The 23,835-nt window shown below is 55.3% G+C and overlaps 1 protein-coding gene across 2 annotated transcripts in view; it reads right to left on the bottom strand.

Annotated features, from left to right (window-relative positions):
• The window catches only part of ACSF3 (acyl-CoA synthetase family member 3), a 53,354-nt gene extending 34,118 nt beyond the window's left edge, over positions 1 to 19,236 (bottom strand). Inside the window, exons 1-5 of one of the 2 annotated variants that reach the window (XM_036390149.1) lie at positions 19,215 to 19,236; positions 16,216 to 16,946; positions 14,661 to 14,816; positions 4,936 to 5,090; positions 4,369 to 4,514 (exon numbers count right to left, since the gene is read on the bottom strand). In XM_036390149.1, coding sequence (XP_036246042.1) covers positions 4,369 to 4,514; positions 4,936 to 5,090; positions 14,661 to 14,816; positions 16,216 to 16,946; positions 19,215 to 19,221 — 1,195 coding nt within the window. In that variant the 5' untranslated portion in view covers positions 19,222 to 19,236. Of the gene's footprint in view, positions 1 to 4,368; positions 4,515 to 4,935; positions 5,091 to 14,660; positions 14,817 to 16,215; positions 16,947 to 18,954; positions 19,145 to 19,214 lie in introns of those variants that run through there. The other variant, XM_054516117.1, reaches the window with a different exon arrangement.
• Positions 19,237 to 23,835: the final 4,599 nt, after the last annotated feature.

Below are 23,835 nucleotides of genomic sequence, written 5' to 3'. Positions count from 1 at the left end.
CCAGTTGATGCTTTCCAGGTCTGCCAGGATCACCTTGACACTGGGAATTGCCTAGAGCAGGGAGTGCAGGACCTGTTTTCCTCATATTTCAGGCATTTGGGTTGGAGTAGCATTTTCCCTGTCCTGGTCTCACTCTCCTGTTGAAGCCCTGGAGATCTGCTATCCATGACATCACGATTTTGTCTGCTACATTGGTCAGTTGCCATGGAAATGGATATGTCGTCGTAGCCCAGATTTATGGCATCCCTGCAGGATCAGCCAGGAGCAGATGGGCTATGAGGGAGTGAGATTTTATTGCAGCAAAACTACCCGAACAATTAGCAAATCTGGCTGGAAATAAACACAAAGCGACGTGGCAGCCCCGTGATCCCTGTCTGCTCTGCTCAGACAGCACAGCCACGTCCTCCCCTCAGCACCAGCACCCCTGGGCTGCTCCCACCTCCAGGCCAGACACTGCCAGGAATCAGAGACACAGGGCTGCAGCAGGGCAAGGAGGCAGCCACGAGCCAGAAGTGCCCTGAGGTATGGTGTCGAGGTATTTATGGAATCAGAGAATCACAGAAGTTGGATCCCACAAGGATCATCAAGTCCAGCTCCTGGCTCTGCACAGGACAACCCTAAAAATCACACCATATGTGTTATAAACAATCTTGCACCTGCTATGGGAGGCTCCAAGAGGCCTCATAGCAAGTAACAAGTCACAGAAAACACCCTCAGTGTTGCATGGAAGGTTGCTGGAGCCACCTTCTAGACTTCTGTGGGAACAGTTTCTCCAGGGTGAAAAACTGTGTGTGAACAGACTCCAATCTGCCCACAAAACATGGCACGTCTGTGGGCAGGCACCAGTCCTGGAAAGCTCATGGAGGGAGCAGAAACCAATGCAAGGAACTGCCAGGGGCTCTCACAGACTTGGAATTTTTCAAATCAAGATAAGCCAGATGCCTTCCTGGAAGATGCTCCTTCCCTGGATGCAAGCTGCTGACCTCAACACGGAAATGGGCAGTGATTCATGGGCAGCAGGACTGCAGGATTAGTGCCCACTGCTGGTCCCAGCCCTTGGGAATGAGACACCAAAGATCAGCACAGGGCTGGCACAGAGGAGGTGACATGTTCCCCACACAGTGTTTCAGATCACAGTTACTAACACAGCCCCACCAGTTCCTCTCCTGCTTGGCTAAAATAAAACCAGCATGTAAAACAAGTCCCTGGTGGAGAGCTGCTTCCTTATGTGCCTGTCTGGAGAAGCTTTTCTGGTGTTTAGGAAAAGTGACAAACTTTGAAATCAACATCTGTAAAGGCTGAAAAAGCCCCTACCATTGATTAAAGCTCCACAAACCGGCCAGGATTAATAGAATTTGTGCAAAAACAATGACTAGAGCTTCCCAGGCCCATCCACCCTGTCAAACACACCCTGTGCCAACTCCAACAGGTCAGCAGAAATTTGGGCTCATTCCCCAAGGAGCAGCCCTGGGGGCCCTGCCTTCATCAAGCCACAGTTGGGGTGATCAGAAGGGGCCAACACTCTGCACTGGCTTCCTTCTTCCCCCCAGCCATAATCCTGAGGGGAAACTGGGGAGAAATCTCTGCTCCTTCCCCTCTGCAGCCCTCCACTGTGCAGACTCCCGGATGCTCAGCGATGCCGGCGCCTGGCCCGCGGTGTCACCGCGCTGCAGGCAGGAGGGGGTGACACCACTCTGCTTTCACCCCCTCGCCTCTGTTTAAAAAAGTTGTCAGCTCTTCCCAGATAAATTTAATTGGCCCCGTGCTCTGTGTCCTTCGGTATCTGGGTAGCTGGAGCTGCTGTGTCCCGGGAGGATTGGAGCAGGCCAACGATAAGGCACTCAAGGATCTCACTGTCAACAATACACGGAGTCCCCGCTGTAGCAGCTATTAGCTGCCTCTGATCTAAACCTCCAATTAAAGTGGTGATTAGGCCCAGTGAGGCATTCTCCGGCCATGAATTATTCATCTCCCTTCACAGTAACAGCACCAGGGGGGATTAGAATGAGAGCTGGTGAAAACAGAGGCATTTTAAGCAGGGTTTTAACCATATACAAGCAAACATTTATCTTTCAAATCTTTCATCTTTGCTGCTTCTGGAAATTAAAGCTCCCACATCCCATGCCTGCCCCTTCAGACCTGTGCTGTGGGTGGAGAGTGGGGACACACTGCTGAGGACACTGCTGGGGACACGGCAGGATGGGCAGGGTCCAAGGACTCCACCTTTCTCCTGCCACACCAAGTGCCTGCAAGAGGGCAAGGGGAGCCCCGGGATCTCTCCTCAGAGGCTCATGAATCACAGAATGGTTTGGAAGGACCTTAAAGCTCATTTCATTACACCCCCCGCCATGGGCAGGGACACCTTCTACTATCCCAGGCTGCTCCCAGCCCTGTCCAGCCTGGCCTTGGGCACTACCAGGGATCCAGGGGCAGCCACAGCTGCTCTGGGCACCCAGAGAAGGGCCTCAGCACCCTCAAATCCAAGAATTTCTTACTAATATCTAATCTAAACCTAAAGTTAATTGTGAAGCCATTCCCCCTTGTCTTGTCACTCCAGGCCCTTGTCCAAAGTCCCTCTCCATCTTCCTTGTAGGTCCTTTCAGGAACTGGAAGGCCACAATTAAGTCACCCCAAAGCCCTCTCTTCTCTAGGCTGAACAATGCCAATTCTCTCAGCAGAGCTGCTCCATCCCTCTGACCCTCCTGGTGCCTCCTCTGGGCTCACTCCAACAGGTCAGAGCATGTGCTGCTCCCAGTCCAGGAGAGATCCTCTGGCAGATGTCCCCTGTTCCCAGCCCACCATCAGCTGCCTCTGGGATCTCTGTGGTACCTGGTGACCTCCTACCCAGCCTCTAACAGGGCACTAGATCAAAAGCTCTTTCACAGCTCCAGTAAATTATGCCTCAGCTTCACCCATCTGCTTCCCAGCTGACACTTCCTGAAATAAATTAATCAAGCCTATTCAATTATAGCCTCATTTCTGAACGGCTTCTTGCTGATCCCCACCTTTGTGAGACACTTCTCTCCCCTCTGGGGGCTGCAGAAGCCCCTGGATGGGGCTGGAGTGACAGTCCCCAGCCCCTCTGCTCTGGCTGCACAAGAGGGTTTGTGCCCACGTCCCCTGCAGACCCCAGGATCCACAGGGATGATGCCTCAGGAGCCCTCAGGAGCACAGCCACCAGCTCTGGGGCAGGAGCTGCCCTTCTTGGTGCCAGCTTGTGCACTGCCATGCTACTTGCAGTCTTATTCCTTTTCTCTTTTAGTCCTCTGGGAAATTTCTGGAGTCTCCACTCCTTTTCCCTCATGAAAATCAGTAAAAAGCAAATATAACCCAGGGACAGTGCAATGATCCCTGCCCTCTCACCCTGGGGTGTGGGGCTCACACACAGCTCGAGCTCCTGCAGATGGGAGTCTTGTTTTTCCTGCCTGCCTCCTCTCCTGCCTGCTGGAGGGAGATAAATCTGGCTGAGGTGGGGTGAGGGAATGACAGTTACCCTGCAAAAGTAAAACAGAGTTTGTGTTTCAAGCTGTTCTCAGCCTGAGGAGTCAATGAGGGGGAGTTTTGGCTTCTCCTCTCCCTGTGCCACCCCTGCAGGACCCAGCTCCTGCATCCCATGGGATTGGGGTGCTGTGGGAAGCTGTGACACCCAGGACCCCCTCTGGGGTAACACCAGTTCCCCAGGAGGCTGCATATGGTGCCATGCCTGCACAGACAGCCTGTGGGGAGGCAGGTGGCACAGGGTGGGCACACAGATGGCCACACTCCAACCACAGGGAGAGTGGGGGCATTTCACATTTGCAATGTCTCAGATCAATTTATTTCTAGGTTCCAGAAAGTACAGCTATGGAGAGGAATCACAAAGTGTAGCTCAGAGAAGGGGGGGAAAGACAAGGAGAGAACAGGCCCAGAGTGTACAGCGAGGTGTGACAATTTTGAATTCCTGAAGAGGCAAGAAACAGGCACTAAAATAAGAGTGAGCAGACGTCCTATTTTGAGTGTTCAGCACTGATGGGTTGGACAAGCACTGCTGTGTGGAGAATCCTGTGTGACACCACCCAGAAATACAACTCCAGGCAGCAGGAGCTGAAGAAACACTCCCTCAGTTCACTAAGATTTTGGAAGTAACAGAGCATCAGTCTGCAGTGTGCCAGCCTGGTCAGGGCAGTGGGCACCAGTGCCAGCTCTGCACACACAGCTTTGATCCCTGGGCAACCCAGCAGCCCCTCCCCACACATCCACGTCCTGAATCGCCAGTGCCAATTCCCAGCAGCCTTGCTCCTAGCATGGCCTCTCCTCACCCATGTGCACAGAACACCCCAGAGCACTCCCAGCAAAGGCCTCCACACAGGGGCACCCCGGGACTCCTACCTGGGACACGGACTCCATGCAAAGGGTTAGAAAGCGCCATCCCAATCTCAGTCATCCCATACCTCTCCAGCAAGGTGTGCCCCGTGATGCTCTTCCACTTCTCCAGGACAGGCACAGGCAGGGCTGCTGAGCCTGACACCATTAACCTGCACAGGGAAAGGCCAGGTAAGACAGTATCTGAGAGCACCTTTGCTCCAGGGAATTTGCAGTCTGACACAGGGGCACAAGCAGCTCTGCGTAAAACCTGCAGCCCCAAAATCCTTTTAACCAGCACCAAAGATGCTCCTTACATTCTCAGCCTGATATGGGGCTTAAGTTAACCAGGACAGCCTCTTACAAGAGATCTTGGAGCACAAGCCTGGGCTGCAGGACAAAGCCCTCAGCCATGTGTTACACAGGGTGACACACAACGAGCCCCTTCTGGCTCTCCCGTGCAAGAGTGGCTCATAATTAAATAATGTCACCCTTGTTCCTGTCACAGAGCCACCAAAGCACAACAGCCAGCACTGAAAGAGGTGATGCTGAAAGGAAAACCCGGAGCACCCAGCGAGCCAGCAGCTCACCCACCTGATGTTCTCCTGGCAATAGGCACGCACAAAATCCTGCACCTGGGGCTGGGTGAAATGCTCATCATAATATTCCATCAGCTTGGCATAGATGGTGGGCACTGCCATGAACACATTGACACGGGGAGCTTGGGAGCTCAGGAGCTTCTTCCACACCTAGGAAGGAAGGGAACACACAGGGATGAAAATACACCTTTGCTATCCAAGATTTCTTGGGAGTACAGCTGGAAGCTGTTGTGTGCCCCAATCCCTGCCCAAAACAAGATCCCAACTTTCATCATGCCCTTATTTCCCAAGGCACAACGTTCATCTCTCATCCCACCAGTGGATCCCCCACCCACCATCACTCTTGAGATGATGGAAATGGCATTTGTCAGTCCTGTCATGTTGCAGCCAAGAATTTGCTCACAGAGATGGAAGCCTGTGGCAGAATCAGCTCATTCCCCTATCATGCACAGTTCTTCAAAGGCTGCACACAGCCACCAGTTTTCCAAAGTATGGGAGCTCTTCTTTGGAAAGACACAGCTCACACCTGATACACAACACACAGCTTGGAGCCCATGGACTTCAGCCTCTGAGGCAAAGCTGGGAAGAGGGAGATCAGGCACTGGGAGTGAGACTTCATGAAAATGGTGAGGTGCTGTGAGAGAGCCGTGTCCTGGCAAACTCAGAGGAGCCATCAGAATGCACAGGTAAAGCAGGGGCAGCAGGAGACAGCAGCAGCTTTTCAGGAGGGCCACCACCCCAACCACACTCTTCCTGAGAGGAATGTTCCCTGTGGGAATAATGTTCTTCAGCTGCAACTCCTGCTGACCTGTGGGAACCATGAATGGAGGCAAATTCCAGCAACCCCCCATTCATAGGGGGGTTCACCCCCATTCACCTCAGTGAGCCACTGACTCAGAGGCACACAATCACACCTGAGCCCACTGCTCCACACCTCAGCACTGTCCCTGCCAGGTAAGCTCTTCCCAAGGCAGGAGGGAAGCAAAGCCATCAATAAATCAGAGCCCTCTGTCGCCGTGCTCTGTCCCTGCCCCCGGTGACAAACGCGTTCCCTAACAGCTCCTGACACCTGAGCGCTGCCCGGCACGCTCAGCTGCACACGAGCCAGGCCTTGATTGAAGGTGAGCCAGGGATTCTCCTTCATGCTGTCACTCTGCCCCTTCCCTCCGTTCTGCTCGCTCTGCTCCCTTTCATCCCTTTCTCCTCCCCCTGCAGCTCACACTCCGCTGCTCCAGAACAATCAGCTCCTAAAAAACCCTTCCAGCACCGGGGGGTTGTGGTTAACAGAGCAGGGCACGTCCACAGAAGCACTGTCCCACCCTACAGCAGGGAGCTCACGCTGCCCCCAGCCCAGGGCTGGCCCTCGGTGGGGAGAGATGAATGCACAAGGTGTAAAGGCACTGCACACCCCGGCAGGTGGGACAGGAAAGGAAAGCAGAACTGGGATGTGACTTCCTGCACTGATGGGTGATACATCCAGAGAGGGAACATTTCAGTCCCTGCAGAAACCCCCCTACCAGCCAGATTAGGTAAAATTGCATTTACAGGGTCTCACCTCCCCTGTGTTTGAACTGATGCCTTGAGAGGCCGGTCTGGAACAGAGACCAGACAGAGCTAAATGGACAATAGAGGTATTTACTGAAAGGCCTTTAAAGGACACACCTTGGGCAGCACAAGAGCCTGGCCAGGGCTACACCCAGGCTAAATCCAAGATGGATCCCACTCACAAGTTTTTACACTTTTATAAGTTTTGGTTTATCTACACATTGGGTTCAGTTGCCCAATTACAGCTCCAGGTCATGAAGTCTCAACCCCCTGCCTTGCTCCCTTCCCTTCACAGCTGTTTGTGCATTATGGGAAGTTGCCTTGATTCTCCAGCTGGGCACGGATTGTTTTGTCCAACCACCCTGTGAGGAGACCCTACTAACACCTCATAGGAAGTTTCAGAGTTACACACCAGGCAGCAGAGAACCTGAAAAATAGAAAAGCTAAAACCCACGGCATCATTTCCCAGCCCCTTTTCCCCCAGTACCTTCCCATTCTAGGCAGCAGGGTGGAGAAGGATCTCTCCAAAGCCAGGGTTGGATGATCTGCCCTCCTCAGCCTGGTGCTCCCCAGAGCCATTGCTGTGGGCAGGGAAGGATGGCAAGTAGGGACAGGACTGTGCTGAGGGGATTGAAGGGAAACAGATGCTCAGGGGTTGTTCAATCCTTGCTGTGTGATTTTGTTTTGCCTTCCTGAGTCCTGAGCAGCTGTGGGAGCGCAGGCAGACTTCCAGTCTGGACATGCAGCCAGACTTTGGATCTGAAAAACCCCAAACCCATCCAAACAGAGCAAGTCTCCCTTGCACCCCAGAGTTCCCTGTCCCCACATGCCAGCTCAACTCCTGCCTCAGATAAAATCCTGTACTGCAGCCACAGGAGCAGCTTTTCCATGTCAGTCCAGCTCACCCAGCAACAGCCCCTTCCTGAGGATAAGCAGTTGCCTTTGGATTTGTGCCACCAGCTGCTGGGGTGATCTGCTGACAGCCAAACCTCTCCACCTGCTCTGCTCCTGCTCAGCCAAATCTGGATCCTTCCCATGTGTTTTAGCAGGACTGAGCCGTGGTACAAAGCTGGCAGCTCCGAGTGCTCCAAGCTGGCCGGAGGGCTTGGCACTGCCCAGCCAGCTGGAGCAGCTATTCCTGGCTTCCAACTGCAACTGCAGGCTTTGAGAGAAGGATCTGGGAAAGCCTTGTTACCTGGCACTAATCAATCAACCCCGGGCAAGGCCCCAGCTTTGTCCTTGCAGCACCTGGCACCCTCTGACAGCTCCAGCCTTGGAGCAGCACCGTCCCTGCCCCCTGGGTTATCCTCCTGTCACTGTCACTATGTTCATTCCCTGTGCACAGGGCACTGGCAGCCCAATGCCCCGTTTTGTTGTGCTCACCTGATACCTCCAAGTGCTTTTAAAAAGCCATGGATTTGGGAATCAAACATGGCACCACGTGCCAGGGCTGCCAGGCTCTGCAAAGAGGGGAGCTGCAGCCTTCCCATGGAATATGCTCAGGAGATGGATCAAGATTCCTTTTAAGATAACCAAGGGTTAGAAACAAAAAGTTTCTCACCGCAAGAAAGCAAGAGTGGATAGAGCTTCCCACCAGCAATAACAGCAGAGAATGCTTCAGGTCAGGGCTGCCTGTGCCAGCAGAGAAGTGGGAGACCTAATGTTCCCAAGAGCCTTCCTGTCAGCATGACATTCCTGATTTTCCTCCCCTCCCACTGCTCAAAAGCATATCATGAGCTGGCCAGTGGGATTTTGCCATCATTAAAGGAAAAAAAAAGGAGAAAATGACACCAGTGGGTACAAAACAAGCACAGCAAGGCACAGCTGGGAGATTTTTCCCACGTATTTTTCCCAGCACACAGTTGGTGAGTGAGGATGGTCAGTCCATACAGCAACCTTCCCAACCAGCCTCCAGACCTGCTAAGATCACCTGAAGGAAGAGATGTGAGCACAGAGGAGAAAAGGCAACATTTCCCTTTAAAGAGGGAGATGTACAATGCCCCAAACCAGCCAGAAACACCAAACCCAATACCTGGGCTTCTTCTCATACAAAAGGAGAAGAAACAGTGGCAAACTCAGTTATGTGCTAAACCATTTAAGATTTTGGCTGATAGAAGATTCCCAAAACCAGCCAGAAGAACTACAAGCTGTAAAGGAAGCAAATATCAGCATGGATGCATGGATTTTTCCATCAGCCCACAATGGATCACAGCCAGCCTGTGGTGCAGACTCTATTGACAGACACAACAGCTCCTCTCTTCGACAAAATGATTGTGCCATTTTCAGTTGTAATTGAATCTTTTCAAACCTTTTCAACAATAACAATGCCTCTAATGCAAGGTTAACTCAGCCCTTTACTTCCCTCTTGCTCGGGGAGATGGGTCTGTGTTTAGCACTGACTGCTGCCATGTGGGAAGCACCATCGAGGAAAAGGGATGCCGGTGATTTTTGGAATGTCTGTGGGAGCAACAGGGCTGTGGCCAAAGCAGCTGCTTCTTTGGTGAGGTCCTGTGCCAAACACAAGGGTGGGAAGCTCCTGTAACTCAACAGCAGCAGCCAAGGGACTGCAGGACCACGCACACACATCCAACACCAAATTATCCCAGAAAAGCAGATGGGCACATGAGGTAGGAGAGCACCGAGGGGAGCTCTGCTCTCTCCCAGGGACTGAGGCTCCAACACTTCACGACCAATATGCAGAGAGGGAGAAACATTCTTCTCTTCAAAGAGAAATCAGGCCCTCGGTGGCTTCGTCTCATGTTTGTTATAACCCCAAACTGTTTGTGCTCTGTGCGACTCTGGTTTTAATCATTTATTCATCAACACAGTTTGATGGCCCCTCTGCATTCCAGGCTGAAGCTTTTAAACCCTTCCTATGCTGGAGGCATACTGAAAGGAGCAAGTGCTTTCCCTGGGACCTGGAAATATAAGTAAATATGACAGGCTCTGGTTCCATTTTTTATATTTCCCCACACACATCAAAAGCCATTACTTGGGAACAGATGCTGAGGACAGACGGCAGATCTGGGGAGATGGGAAAGAAAACCTCTAACTTTTTAAAGCCAGGTCTGTGAGAAGTGATCAAACATAATCCATTCACTAGTGACCTGCTCCTCCCTCCACCGACTCCTCTTTGAGTCTGAAATAAAATTACTCCTCTGAAGCCTCCCATTAACAGATGAAAAGACTTTCAGCCTCTCTCCAGCTGAAACTGGATGGGGGCCGCGATCCCCAGCGTGCCTGGGTACTGGAGCTCAGGCTCCTCTACTTGGATTTGCTTTTCTTTTAAAAATAAACCAAAAGAGCTGCCCAGAGTGATGTTTGCAGAAGTGACAGATCCAGGGGAGAGGCTCGGTGCAGTGCACGCTTCTCCTTCCCGGAGGCAACAGCGACTGCCGAGCCCTGGATGTCCCTGTGCAGCCCAGCCAAGGTAGACAGCCCCAGCACCCAGCCCAGCCTGGCTCACACACACCACACCAGTGACAAGGACAAAGTTTGCTCCCAGACACAGCCCTGGCCTTCAGGAATTCAGGGCTGTGAGCACATGATGCAGCAGCACCCTGGAGCAACACCTCCCACTCATCCTGTGCCAGGCCTGCAGCTCCCTCCTACCACGGGGACAAGGTGCCACGGGGGACAGGACACCAGGGAAAGCTTGTCCTGAATCACACACCACCTCTGGGCACCCAGCATTCCTATTTCCCTAGAAAGAAGGATCCAAACAAGATTATTTTGATGGCTTTGAGTGTGACATTGTAAAACAGGGCATGGTTTTTAGAGGGCTTGATCCTTGGAGCACCTTGAGTCAGACACGCAGCAAGGCTGGCACTGAAACAGCAGCTCCTGGAACTGCAGGGCAGGAAATCTGCATCTTGGCATATTCATCATGGAAGGGGTTGCAGGGCACAGCCAGGGCTGTCACTGCACAGGCAGCACATCACAGCTCCAAGCAGCCCAGCAGAGCTGAGCGGGCAGCACACGCCACAGCTGGGTCACCCGGAGTGGAGATTTCCATCAGCTTCTCCCATCACTCAGCACTGCAAGTTTCTTCCTTCAGGTTCTTCAGTACTCTTATTTCCCACTCTGCACAAGAGGCTGGAAGACCTCCCAGGATGTGTTCTTGTGTTTATCAATGCAGAGAGCTGACAGGGAACCTTGTGCCATTAGAATACCTTCTCCTCAAGGCAAGACCAGGGGTGTCCAAGCAGAGAGAAGCTCTTCCTGTTGTTCAAGCCCAAAATGGATCCTCTCTGTCCAAAAACCTCAGCAGAGGATCCTGTAAAACAGGACCTCACCATTTACTCCAAAATGCTCCTGTCCAAGGAGTGCCTGGTCTGGAATGGGGACACCAGGGTGTGACTGTCACAGCAAGCACAGGGGACACTTGGCTTCCCCAAGTCTGTCTCTCTAGACTCACTGACATTTCCACAGAGCAACAGTCCCACCACAGGCTGTGCCTCAACTGATGCAGGGAGGGAGATGGAGGGAGGCAGTCACAGGGAATGGATACTCCAGAGGGTGCTTGGTGATGCTCAGAGCCTTCCAAAAGCACTTGGCCAGGAGAAGAAGGCTCACCCTGCACTCCTTCCTTAACAGAGACTTTCACCTCTTCACCTCTGTCACCAAAGTGCACAAAATTTGTACAACACAGCACCTTTAAAATCTCAACTCCTGGACAAGAAATTCCTACTCCAGCATCTGGGACAGGTCAGCAGCAGCTGAGAAATGCAAACAGGAACAGTGCAGCTGGAAGAGCAAACTCAGCCTGGGAGCAGGTTATGGAGGGAGGATCACACAGGGATGCTGAGGCTGCAGCTTGCTCTGGCTCCAGAGGAGGTTTCTGCCCTCACACTGGTTTTCACTTGAAAACCAATGAAACAACAAGCCAGTAACACCACAGCCAGCCATGCCCCACACAGCTGCTGGCAGCACAGCCCTCGGGCTCACTGCTGTTCTCCTGCCTGCTCCACACCCACCTGTGCTGAAGTGTCCCCCCACAGCCATCCCTGCCATTCCCAACCCCAGAAGCACAGACAGGAGCACTGGATGTGCTCCCAGGGGCTCCCTGTGAAGACACTGCACCCCAAGGAGCACGAGCAGCAGGGGACTCGGTACATCACGTACGAGTCGACTAATTCTGGAAACTGAGGGTCCATTTATAAACCCTTTATTAATAAATGATTAATAGATGCAGCCATATTTTTTAATAACTTGCAATAAAAAAATGCTACGAAAAGCTTAAGCAAGACAATCTTAACAGATGGTGTTATAAAGTGAATTATAGCATGTACAGTAGCTAGTGCAGCGTAATGGATGTCCTCATTTAATAAAAAGAATCTGATTTTATGCAGCAACTTTCACGCTTGAGGCACCTCAGCACACTTTAATGAGTTGTCATGGCCTCAGCAGTAGCCACAGACATCAGATGCTGTTTCAGTGACGGGAAAGGATGTTGGTCAGGACACTGTGCTACTCCAAAGTCCTGATTTTTAACCTTTCCTTGGACAGCTCCCAAAAACAGACATAAAGGTCTGAAAGCTGCCACCTCCTACCCCTGCACGGCGGGGAACAACAAGCAAGCTGTGGTCTGGGGCTGGGAATGTCTTCTCAGGGAAAAAAAAAAAAAAAAAAAAAGAGCATTATTCCCACCACCAAAACCAGACTGCCATCTGTATCCACGACTATAAGGCACGCCGCAAATTATGTAATTTAATAAACACTGTAATAATAAAGTATTTATTTTGTATAATGAAGTGTTAGTGATTAGAAACCAAACACACATCGGGCGTGCTGCTGCGGTTTCTCTTGAACCTTTGCCAGTATCACTCAAGGCTAAATATGTCTGCAGCAGGTTGAGAGTAAGTTCCTCGCCTTGTTTTGATCAGCCTGTCAAGTGTTTTAGCTGCCAGTCGAGTTTCTTTATATCACACTATAATTGGCTGCTTTCTCAAGGTGCAGCCAAGGAAAAAAAGCACACGGCAAAACTCGGGCTCCTTTGGCAAAATCCTCCACTGCTGCTTTGCTGCAAGCTGATTGCAGTAGCAAAGGGCACTTTGTAAACAGCTGGTGAAAATAGAGTGGAACTGAAAGGCAGCTTGCAATAAACTCCAGGAGAAAGCCTTATTTACCCTCCCGTGCTCGCTTTGGAGTGTCGATCAAACCACTTGCGGCTCCCACGGGAGGCCCTCGGAAAAATAACGGGAATAAAAGAAACCAGAGAAGCAAATGCCGTCCTGCAGAGCCTCCGGGAGCCCCGCCCGGCGCCTGCCGCCCTCCGCGCCCAAGTTCAGCTCCAGGGTCAAGCGGCCGCCCCCGGCGTTGTCCCCGCGTGTCCCTGGTGCCACATCTGGGGAGAGCTCGGATCAGAGCAGGCAGGAGGGGGGTCCCGCTCCCCCAGCCCGATCCCATCCCTCAACGTCGGCTCATTGATCCGCAGACGTCGGCAGGGAGCGGAGGAGCACGCAGGGGTGCGAGGGAGCATCAATCACCGGTGGCACAGGATGTGGAGCACCGCGCCCTCCAGAGGCTCCGCTCCAGCCTCTCCGCGCCCGCCCCGCCTCTCAGCGGCACCTCCGGCACAGCCCCGCTGCACCCCCAGCCTCTGGGGTCACCCTAACGGCGGGGAGGACAGTTTGGCAGCAATCCCTGGGGTGAAAGCACGGGCGATGGCAGCCAGGGACCGTCCTGCCCTCTACCACAGCATCCTGCCAATTTACTCTGAGAGCGCAGAGCTGCCCCACTGAGATTCAGGGGCTGTCCCCCCAAAAAGGATCAGTGCTCAGGTGTCAGAGCCCCCTGACATAAAAGGGAAGTGTGTATTTTCTGTGGCTGCTGCTCTGAGAAGCAGAAATGAGCCGTGAAGAATCACCCGGCCCTGCGGTGCCTCCGGTCGTAGCTGGGCCCGCCCTCACCTGGCAGCAGCACAGCCAGAGGCTCCCAGGTGTATCCCACACCTGTGCACTTTGTCCTTCCCATGGGACAAGCCTTCCCAGCACGTGGATAAGCACAGACAGGGAGAGCAGCCCGGGCAGGTACCCAGCACGGGCTCCTTTGGCTTTCCCAGGGAGCTCTGCAGTGACAACAACACCTCTGTTTCCTTTCTGCTCTGAGCAGCAGCAGCACCCGAAAACCCAACTGTCCCTTAACAGTGACACTGCAGACACCACCCAGGACACTGGGACATGTAGATGGACAGTAGGGCTGGGAAATGTAGAACCTGTTCCACCTTCACTGCTGCCTGTCCCTTCCCCTCTCCCCACAGTGTGCCACTGCTGCAGGGAACAAAGGAGCAGCAGAACGCTGGCACTGGTGTTTCCTGGCTCAGATAGAAAACAACATTTTAACAGCATCATTCCAGTAAGGTTTCCCTCCTGACACTTTTCCTAAAAGCTGCAAGAAGGTCTGGATCTGGAAACTCACTCTCACATCACTGAGTCCAACCTGACAGCTCTGTTAACTCTTGTTTCTCCACAGAGAAGAGCCACCTCTCCACTTAAGTGACAAAAACCAGGATTTCCCTTACCTGGGCTGCAAGAAACTCAAAAGGCTGTGTTCTGTAAAGCAATACAAAACACTAAGGATGTAGGACTGGAAGGGGAACATTTGGAAGGGGCTGCCCAAAGAGGTGGTGGAAGCCCTACCCCTGGGGATGTCCAAGGAATGACTGGACATGGCACTCAGTGCTCTCAGCTGGGTGACAAAAGTGGGGATTGGTCACAGGGTGGACTTGGTGGCCTTGGAGGTCTTTTCCAGCCTCAGTGTTTTGGGGATTCTGGAAAATGCAAGTCACTAAAGAATTCAGCAAGCAGCATACCACTAACACACAAGAGAAAAAACAGTATTTCCACCATTCCTGGCAGTAAAATAAAATTCACAACTCCAATTCTGGATGGAAACACTCTCAGTGGGCACAGAAGGGTCCACCCACCCCCAGCCAGACCTCAGGGCTGGGAGGGGCAGAGCAGCATTCCCATTCCAACATCACACTCACACCAGCTGCACCCTCTGGAAGAGCACATATACCCCAGGCTGAGCACCCAAGCAATTCCCTTCGCTGTGAACCACCCACAGGCAGTAGCTAAAGGGCTGGAACTCCTTAGGAACTCATTCCCAGAGGTGCTGTGAGTGCACTGCCCGGGTGCTGCTGCTGCTGCTGCTGGGCTCCCCTGGGCTCACCGTGTGCGCGCTGAATTCCGGGAACATGACGCACGTGGCTCCCACCCACAGCGGGCACTGCAGCTTGTTGATCACCCCGTGGACGTGGTGCAGAGGCAGCACGTGCAGGATCACATCCTCCTTCTTCCACTCCCACTTCTCAACCAGCCCTGTGGTCTGCAGGGGAAAACAAACAGCGCGGCCTTAGGGCAGGAGGAAAGATTTTCCCAAGGTATTCCCGAGGTATTCCCAAGTTACTCAACCCCCAAATTCCCTGGCAGGAATGCCAAGCCTGGGCACAAAATCTTTCCTTCAGGATCAGCAGGAGAAAAATTCCCATCACAACAGCAGAACACAAGAGGAACACCTTCAGCATGTTGTCAAAATAGGTCTTTAAATCAGCAAAGCCTTTCCTTGTTACTGAGAAGTATCAACAATGATTTTAAGTAGGACATACAAAAATATTAATCTACTGCTGCACATGCAGATTTAGCAGAAATAGTAATCAAAAAGCTAATTTTCCCAGAATTCTGTTGCCATAGTTAGGACACTGATGACATCAGGCTTTTAGCACCTGTAAGGGATAATCAGTAGGAGCAGGAAATTGCTGATAAACAGAAAGTAGGTTTCATGTTAGTAAAAAATTATGAGAGCATCAAGCTTCCAAAACACTCTGCTCTGAAGGGATAATTATCTGAAGGGATAATTATCAGGTTTCTGGGTCAACAATGCCCTTCAGAGCCCAGTGCTGGCAACTGCAAAGCTTATTTCCAGCCACCTAAAAATAAGAAAAGCATCTGAGCAGTGGAATTTGGTCGTGTCTCTCAAAGGAACCCTCTTCCACAGCTTTCAGACTTCCTGCAGAGCAGCACAAAGGATGGGGACTGCTCAGGCCACCCCCCAAATAATCAGCATGCTTGTGAGGGAACAGATTCTTTGCCCAATATAGCCAAGCCCTGGCTCCATCCGTCAAGGCTTTCATTCCTGTCGGGACCCTGCAGGATCTGAGCACCCCGAGCAGCTCTCAGGGCACCCCTGCATTCCCTGCCCTCCTTCCCTAATGGCAGCAGTCTGGCAGTTGCAGGCACTGATAACCAAGTGGTGAGGCAGTCAGCAGGCTTATTCAAACTTTTAATTCCTTTTGGCTCCGAGAGCTAATGGATTTTTTTGCCTTAGGGATACAGAGCTGAATAATGCACAGGCTTCACACAGCACTGGGCTGGGCTAAGATATTTTCCAATTAGGAGCAAAGATTCTCCCCTAGTCAGAGGGCAGAAAAGCAAACTGCAAAGAAATCAGGTTTTTTTACAACAGGTTTCATCCATTCTGCTTTTCAGGAAAGCAGGGAGGAGAATCCACCTGCCTTGGGATGCAGCTGCAGCACAAACAGGCCAAGGCTGAGAGCCTCACATGCTGCTGTGTGCTCACCTTCCAAGCGTGGAGGACTCCAGAGCTGCAGCCCCGCAGCTCTCAGCAGGAATTTGGCAATGGAAAGGTGTTTGCAACCCCAAATCCCCTCCAGATTCCAAGACTTTGTACCTTGGCAGGAGCCTGGCAAGGGGGCAGCAGCACTCACCACAGCCTGCACGTTCTCGTGGGTGCTGAGGACACCCTTGGGCCTCCCCGTGGTCCCGCTGGTGTAGATGATCATGGCTCCTCTGTCCTTCCATGAGGAACAGCTTGGCAAGGGCCCCTCCTCCGTGGCTGCAGGGCTCGTGGATCCACCACCTCCAGAGCTGGGAAGTGGCAGCACAGGGACTCCCAGTTTCTGGGCACTGGGGGTTATTTTCCCCAGGAACTCCTCAGCTGCGATGAGCAGGGCGCTCTGGGAGTCCTGGATCACGTACTCCAACTCAGGCACCGGGTGCTTCCTGTACAGGGGCACCGCTATGGCCCCGCTCATCCACGCAGCCCACTGGGCCACCACGTAGGAGGCATCGTTGGGGCACAGGAAGGAGATCCTCTCCTCCTTCAGGTCCCTGCTGGGGCACTGCAGGACCCTGCAGATCTCCTGCGACAAGCGGAGGCTCCGGCTCAGCAGGTCCCTGTACGTGTGCTCCCCGTTCTGGTCAACGATGGCCACTTTGTCCCCAAAAGCTGGGGCCCTGGTGAACACAGGGGTGATGTCACTGCTGCAGGTGGCCCAGGCTGTGTGCAGAGCCCTGTGGGGACAGTGGGGACAGCCAGCCCTGCTCCCATCCCGTGTGCAGCGGGACAGGTCCCGCAGGAGGCGGCAGAGGGGCCGGCAGCGCTGGGGGAAGAGCAGGGGGAGCAGCATCCTGCCAGCACGGCCGGGCTGGAGCGACTCTGCAGGAAGCAATGATGGCACATCAGCAGGGCAGGGATTACCCAGGGGGTTATTCCCACCCAGGCAAAGTGGCAGCCCTCATTTGAATAATATCCACTGTATTATTTATGTCCCTGCCTCAGAGTGCCACATCCTGGGCAGCCTGAGCATCCCTGGGTCCTGCCACGATGGAACAGGAGCAGAGATCCTTCCCTGCACAGCCCCCAACCCCTAAAACCCAGCTCATTTAAATGATGAACCAGCTTTCACAGAATCCCAGAATGGTTTGGGTTGGAAGGGACCTCAAAGCCCACCCAGTTCCACCCCCTGACACCTTTTAGTGTCCCAGGCTGCTGGCAGGCAGGGGTGAAATGAGAGGGGCTTTAAGGTCCTTTCCAAGCCGAGCCATTCCACGATTCTGTGAAGAATCCTAAACCCCTTGGTACAGCCTGTGGTACACACCCTCTCCATACAGCAACAGAGAGCAGAGAGGGAGAGGAGAGGACAGGGCCGTGGCAGGAGAGAGAGGGATTTGCTGCACAGAATCCAATCAGCACCAAAACATCCCCAGAGAGGTTCCATGACAAGAGGAAGCAGCCAAAGGCTGACAAGCTCTCACTCTCTGAGAGCGTCCGTGACACTTCCCTGATGCCGGCAATAACAACCTGATTTTCCCTTTTCTTTTTGATAAATGCCTATTAGTGGAGCAGCTCAGCTCCAAGAGCCTCCCAGCCCAGCTCCCCAGTGTGGGGAGGAGCTGGAACAGAGGGGATCCAGCCCAGCAGCTCCCCAGGGCAGAGCTGATCAGAGCTGAGCTCCCTAGCAGGCTGCACAAGTTTATTTTCCGTGAGCGCTGCGGTCGCTCCCCTGCACCTTCGGAGCATTTCCCCACCCAGACACTGGCCCTGCTCACATCTTCTTTTGCAAATCAACCTCAATTTCTGCTTCTGCAAAACAAGCTGGTGATTTAGGGTGGAAACATCTGGGGGAGCAGAGAGGCTGCAGCCCCAGAGCAGGGTGAGCGTGGGAACTCCCGACATTTGCCACCGGCATGGAAAAAAACAAAGCAGCTCAAGGCAGAGCTCGTGTGACATCTCTGCATTGCTCTGGAGAGCCTGAAATGCAAAAACCCCACCTAACTCTCACCCTAAAGTGAACCTGTGGCCATGGCAAGGTGTTAATGCCCTGAGCATGATGAGGGGCAGCAGCTGGAAGCTGGTTTTGCCCAGGACCAGCGTGGCCAATGCTCTCAGTGCTCTCACTGCTCCTCCAGCTCCTTCCAAAAATCAAATTACCCCGTTCCCAGCAGTCTGTGTTTAATGGAGCAATTCACAGCAGCACCTCCAACCAGGCCTGGGAATGCTGGGTGTTCCAGAGCTGGGCTGCAGACACGTGGGGTAAATCCAGGGGCTGTTTGCCATCCCCTCCTGCTGCTCAGGGATCACTGGTGCCACAAACTCCAGCACAGCACATCTGGAAACAAGATTTGTCCCTGGATCCCACAGGAGGCTGAGGGCAGGGCAGAGATGTGGCTCTGCTGCCTTGGAAGGGAAGGTTCAAATCTCCTGGAAGGGAAAATCCAAACCCTCCTCCTCCTCCTAAGGCTGACGATCTCAAAGCAGCTGGGGGGCTCTCCCCAGCTCCCAGCACAACAAAACCAGTGCAAACTGGGAGCTGACCCACTGCACAGCCCTGGGCACTTTGTGCCAGCCCCCTCTGCATTTTCTAATCATAAAGGGCATAAAATGCATTCCCTGGAGGAAAATGATCCTTGGAGTTACTCTGAGCTGTTCCAAAGTGAGTTATTACAGGAATAATCATGGCTCCAGCTGTGACTGGGTAGCTGCCAGGGTGAGCCTGACCTGCAGGACTCCACCCTTTCCTCATTTACAAGCATGGGAACACAAAGGGATTCCTGGCTGTTTCTACAACAGAGATAAAAATACTGCGTTCTTAGAAAATCATAAAAAGTACTTTATTAGAAAATCATAAAGTAACTAGGGACTTGGAAGAGGCATCAAATAATACCTGAGATGCTGACTGTTCTTCCCTTCTCACAAAACAAAAAACAGGGAAAGGTTTGGATTGGAAAGGACTTTAAAGCCCATCCAGTCCCACCTTCCACTGTCCCAGGCTGCTCCCAGCCCTGTCCAGCCTGGCCTTGGGCACTGCCAGGGATCCAGGGGCAGCCACGGCTGCTCTGGGCACCTGTGCCAGGGCCTCACACCCTCACAGAGCTTTATTCTTCTCTCACTCCGGAGCAGATTCCCCCCCTGCAGCCAACTCACGGCACATCCCGGAGTAGGAACGGGCACAAACCGCGCGGAGCTTCCGAGGAACCGGGGCCGCCCCGCCGCTGGCCCTGCACCCAGCGGCTACCGCGGGGAACGAGGGCCGGGTCCGAGCACAGCGGGCCGAGGGCAGCGCGCCGCGGCTCGTCCCGACTTTGGGACATCCCAGGACCGTCCCGGAGCCGCCCCGGCCCCGCCGCCTCCCGCAGCCCCGCGGGGCCTCACCTGCCGCCGGGGGACCGGTCCGGCCGCGAACAGCTCCGGCGGGAACGCGGCGCCGCGACCCGAACGTTCCGCGCACGAACGTTCCACCAGACCGCGCCTGATTTGTGGGGATTTGGCCCCAAAACGCCCACGGGGGCGGGGCCGGGACTCCGCGGGGCTGACTGTGTCTGCAGCCCCCGGAGTGTCACCCTCGGATGGCATGGCGGGCGGGTGTGGAGCTCCAGCTCTGCCCTGTGGATCCTGGGGCCATGGGCCTGGTCTGGGGGATTTGGGGATGTGGGGATTTGGGTGTGTGGGCAGGGGGCAGGCATGGGCTGGGCTCAGGGAACATTCACACATAGGCATCCCAGGGGCGCACAGAGATCCCAGAGATGTAGAGGCACCCAGGGGACACACAGACACTGTGGGGACACACAGCCACCCTGGGGACACACAGCAATGCAGGGCCGCACAGAGCTCCCATGGTGGCACATTGCCCATGCCCCACCAAGCCGAGCTGCCCCGGCTGTGCCCAGCGGGCTGTGAAGCGGCACGGCCGCGGTGACCCCCACCCACCCCCCAGGTGTGTTTCCACCAGGGCTGGGAGTGGAAACGGGGCCGGGATCCCAGCGCTGGGGGAGGCACCCAACGCTCCTGCACCCAACACCTGCACCCAACAATCCTGTACCCAACACTCCTGCACCCAACAATCCTGCACCCAACGCTCCTGCACAGCTCCCTCCTCATGGCAGGGCTCTCCATGGCATGACTCCCTGCTCATGGCATGTCTCCCTCCTCATGGCATGGCTTTACATGGCCCGTCTCCCCATGGCCCATCTCCCCATGGCCCATCTCCCCATGGCCCAACTCCCCATGGCCCATCTCCCCATGGCCCATCTCCCCATGGCACATCTCCCCATGGCCCATCTCCCCATGGCACATCTCTCCCCACAGGGATGAGCCCCTCCCCGGGGTGTGTGCCCATGGGGGAGTCTCTGCTGCCAACCCCCTTGTGTTGTTGCAGGACTGGCAGGGACAGCAGGCACAGAGGTGGGGACAGCGCTGGGACACACAAGGATGAGCCAGGAGCAGCCCCTCCAGCCGGGACCCCTCCCCGTGGGGGTGAAAGGGCCATGCTCCCCCCGAGGGCAGCAGGCAGCAGGGCCAGCTGGCCGGGATGTCACACACAGCAGATGTCACCCCCTGCCACCCTGTGCCACCCTGGCCCTGGCACCTGGTGCTGCCGGCCATCTGGAGCCAGCCATGTCCCCAGGGACAGTGCTGAGGGAAGGGAAGGGAAGGGAAGGGAAGGGAAGGGAAGGGAAGGGAAGGGAAGGGAAGGGAAGGGAAGGGAAGGGAAGGGAAGGGAAGGGAAGGGAAGGGAAGGGAAGGGAAGGGAAGGGAAGGGAAGGGAAGGGAAGGGAAGGGGCTGCTCCCCAACCGCCTGGAGAGGGTTCAGTCCAGATGTGCCCTCACAGCTGGCAGTGGAAGCCGAGACCCGCGTGCAGCACAGCCCTGCCCACCCATGGACCCAGTCCCCAGGGCTGTCCCCAAGCTGCCACAGCGCCTTCCCAGGTCCCTCCCAGCCGGCTGTGAGCCCGCAGCCCCGGAGGGCGGGAGGGGTTTGTGCCTGCCCTCCCCGCCCTGCTCAGCTCGGTGGTTAATTATGGAGACAGCAGAAAGCTTTTATTGCACTGGAGTTTACTTGTGGCACATCCGTATTTATTAAAGGAAAAAAAAAAGGGAAGTAATTACTGGAGTGGTGTAAACAGCACAAACACTGTGGGGCTGAGGGAATGCTCAGGGTGACAGTGAGTTCATCCCAGTGCTGTGGGATGGGATGGTGGGATGATGGGATGATGAGATGGGATGGGATAGGATGGGATGGGATAATGGGATGGGATTTGGGGCACTGGCAGCTTCCACCGTGGTGCTGCTTGGAATGAGGATGCAGCACAGCAAGGTGGGAGCCTGTTCATCCCACTGGGACACCCCAAAACCATGGAAGGGTGTCCCTATCCCCATTCTGCCCCAGCCCAAGGAGGGACAGAGCCAGAGCAGTGCCAGGATCCCCGTGGCTGCCCAGGAGGATGTTGTAAACAAGGGGCAGTGAAACATTTGATCTCCATCCATCTGCTGGCCCCTAATCCCCACCGAGGCCCTGGTCCCTTCCCAGCCTCCCTAAGCTGCTCCCTGCCAGGCAGTGAAGGTCACCAGGGGCTGCTGGCCCTGTCCCCTGCCACAGCCACATGGCGTCGGCACCACCCGAGGCTACCAGGGTCCTATGGTGGCAGAAAGCAGATCGAGTGTCCCCAGTGGTGGCAGAAAGCAGATCGAGTGTCCCCAATGTGACAGAAAGCAAATCGTGTCCCCAATTCGTGTTTAACCCCGTGCTGCTGCTCCCGTGGCAGGGTCAGGCTCTCCCTGTGTTTTCCCCCATATTTCAGAGGTCCCTCCTTGCCTGCATCCCTCCCGGCAGGAGCATCCCCGAGCTGCTGCAGGCACTGCCCGCGCCCGGCGGGGCCGCTCTGTCCCCAGGGCCCTGCAGGGGACACGATTGCCATGGGGACTCCCCGGGGACAGGAGCAGCTCGCAGTGAAGTGGAGCCGTAAGTGGCTCCTGCATCACGTGGCGAGGATAAGTGCAAAATGGCCCTATTATGATAATTGCCCGGAATGATGATTGATGGAGATTAGCTGCTTATCTGAGGAAATGGCAGGCGCACGTGTGACACGGGCAGGCCGGGGACAGCCACCGGGCCACGGGGGCACGGGGCATGTCAGGATGGCACGAACTGTCACTGCCATCCCAGGAGCTGCCACATCCCCGGGCTGGGATGTGCCACCACCCAGGGACACCGGGAAAGCGTGGCAGGAGGATGGGATGGGCCAGTGGGACCCGCTCACACCCCACCCTGCCCGTGGAGGGCTCCTGGCTCCTCCTGCCAGCTCCATGAAGACATCCCTGATTAGGGGCAAAGCTGTTAGCCAGGGATGGCCGCTGCTCTCTGCGTGCTCCTGGTGCCTGCCCCAGCACCCCCGTGCCTCCCAGTGGCTCCCAGTAAATGGCTTATTTTGGGAGAAACTGAGCAGGAACTGTTCCCTGTCTCCTGCCTGGCGATTCCCACCCCATTCCCTTGGCCTTAGGGGCCCTCTAAAGGCATTGGCACCAGGAGCATCCACGGTGCAGTGGAGGCACAAGCCACATACCCACTTCTACCTCCAAAAGGACACCCAAAGCAGGAGCCTAGGGAGGAAAAGCTGGGAAAGCAGGGCTGGCTGCCACGCCAATGGCTGGCCAGGATGGAGCCATGGCACGACTGAACCACTGGGGCCAGGATTTTGGCACGAGCTGGGGATGCTCCATTGCACGAGAGATGGCCGTGCCAGGCGACACACGGCCAGAGGGCACCCCAAAACCCCCACCCATCACCACAAGTCCCTCCTCCGCTCTCCCCTTCCCAATTTCCCGGGCCCCCCTGTGCAGCAGACGGATGCTGGGTAAGAGGTGTGTCTGTGGGAGCCGTGCTCGCCACGCAGCGTCGCCGGTCTGCGCCGGCTCCTGCCATCCCTGCCATCCCTGCCATCCCTGCCATCCCTGCCATGGCTTCCCCACCGGGCTGGGGGCACAACGTGGGGCACACAGGGCTGAGCCCCTGCCTGCGACGTTGGCACCACGGATGGGCTCTGGAGGTCCAGGACGTCGCCCAGCTGGCCTTGGCAAAGGGAAGGGGTCCCCGGTGGGTCCCCGCCACCGGGCACGGTGAAGCCAACTCCTTTCTCTGCCCTCTCCCCTTTTCCTCCCCCCATTTGGCGCTTGGCAGCGGAGCCGTGGTGGCGGCCGGGGCGCGCGGTGCCGGGGAAGGGCTGCCAAGCCTCGGCAGCCCCCCGCGGCCCCCCGGCCCCCCGTGCCAAGGCTGGTGGCTGGCAGAAGGGCTGCCTGCGCCTGGCAGGGCTCCGTCAGCTGCGGGAGGATCCCTGTGCCGCGCTCGCTGCCAATTTCCCTGCGAGCTGGCACCGCAGGCGGCTCCGGAGGCACCGGCAGAGAAGGCTGGGGAGGACGGATTGTGAAAGGGAGAGAGGAGAGAAAAAAAAAATAATGGACACATGCCATCGCTGGAGTGGCGAGGCTGCCAAAACGCCAGCAGGCAGCGGGGGCCAAAACCCAGCGGCGGCGGCGGAGAGGAGGCTCTGGCAGCGCGTCCCGGCGCGGGCACATGGAGGACGGGCAGCGAGGAGGAGGCACGGCGTGGCTGAGGCAGGATGGGCAGCACATGGAGGACGGGCAGCGAGGAGGAGGCACAGCGTGGCTGAGGCAGGATGGGCAGCACATGGAGGACGGGCAGCGAGGAGGAGGCACGGCGTGGCTGAGGCAGGATGGGCAGCACATGGAGGACGGGCAGCGAGGAGGAGGC

Source organism: Molothrus ater, chromosome 12 (genome assembly GCF_012460135.2).
Source record: "Molothrus ater isolate BHLD 08-10-18 breed brown headed cowbird chromosome 12, BPBGC_Mater_1.1, whole genome shotgun sequence".
NCBI classification, from domain to species: domain Eukaryota; kingdom Metazoa; phylum Chordata; class Aves; order Passeriformes; family Icteridae; genus Molothrus; species Molothrus ater.
The sequence above is the reverse complement of the archived record's forward strand: the minus strand, read 5'-3'. Positions and strand labels throughout refer to the sequence as shown.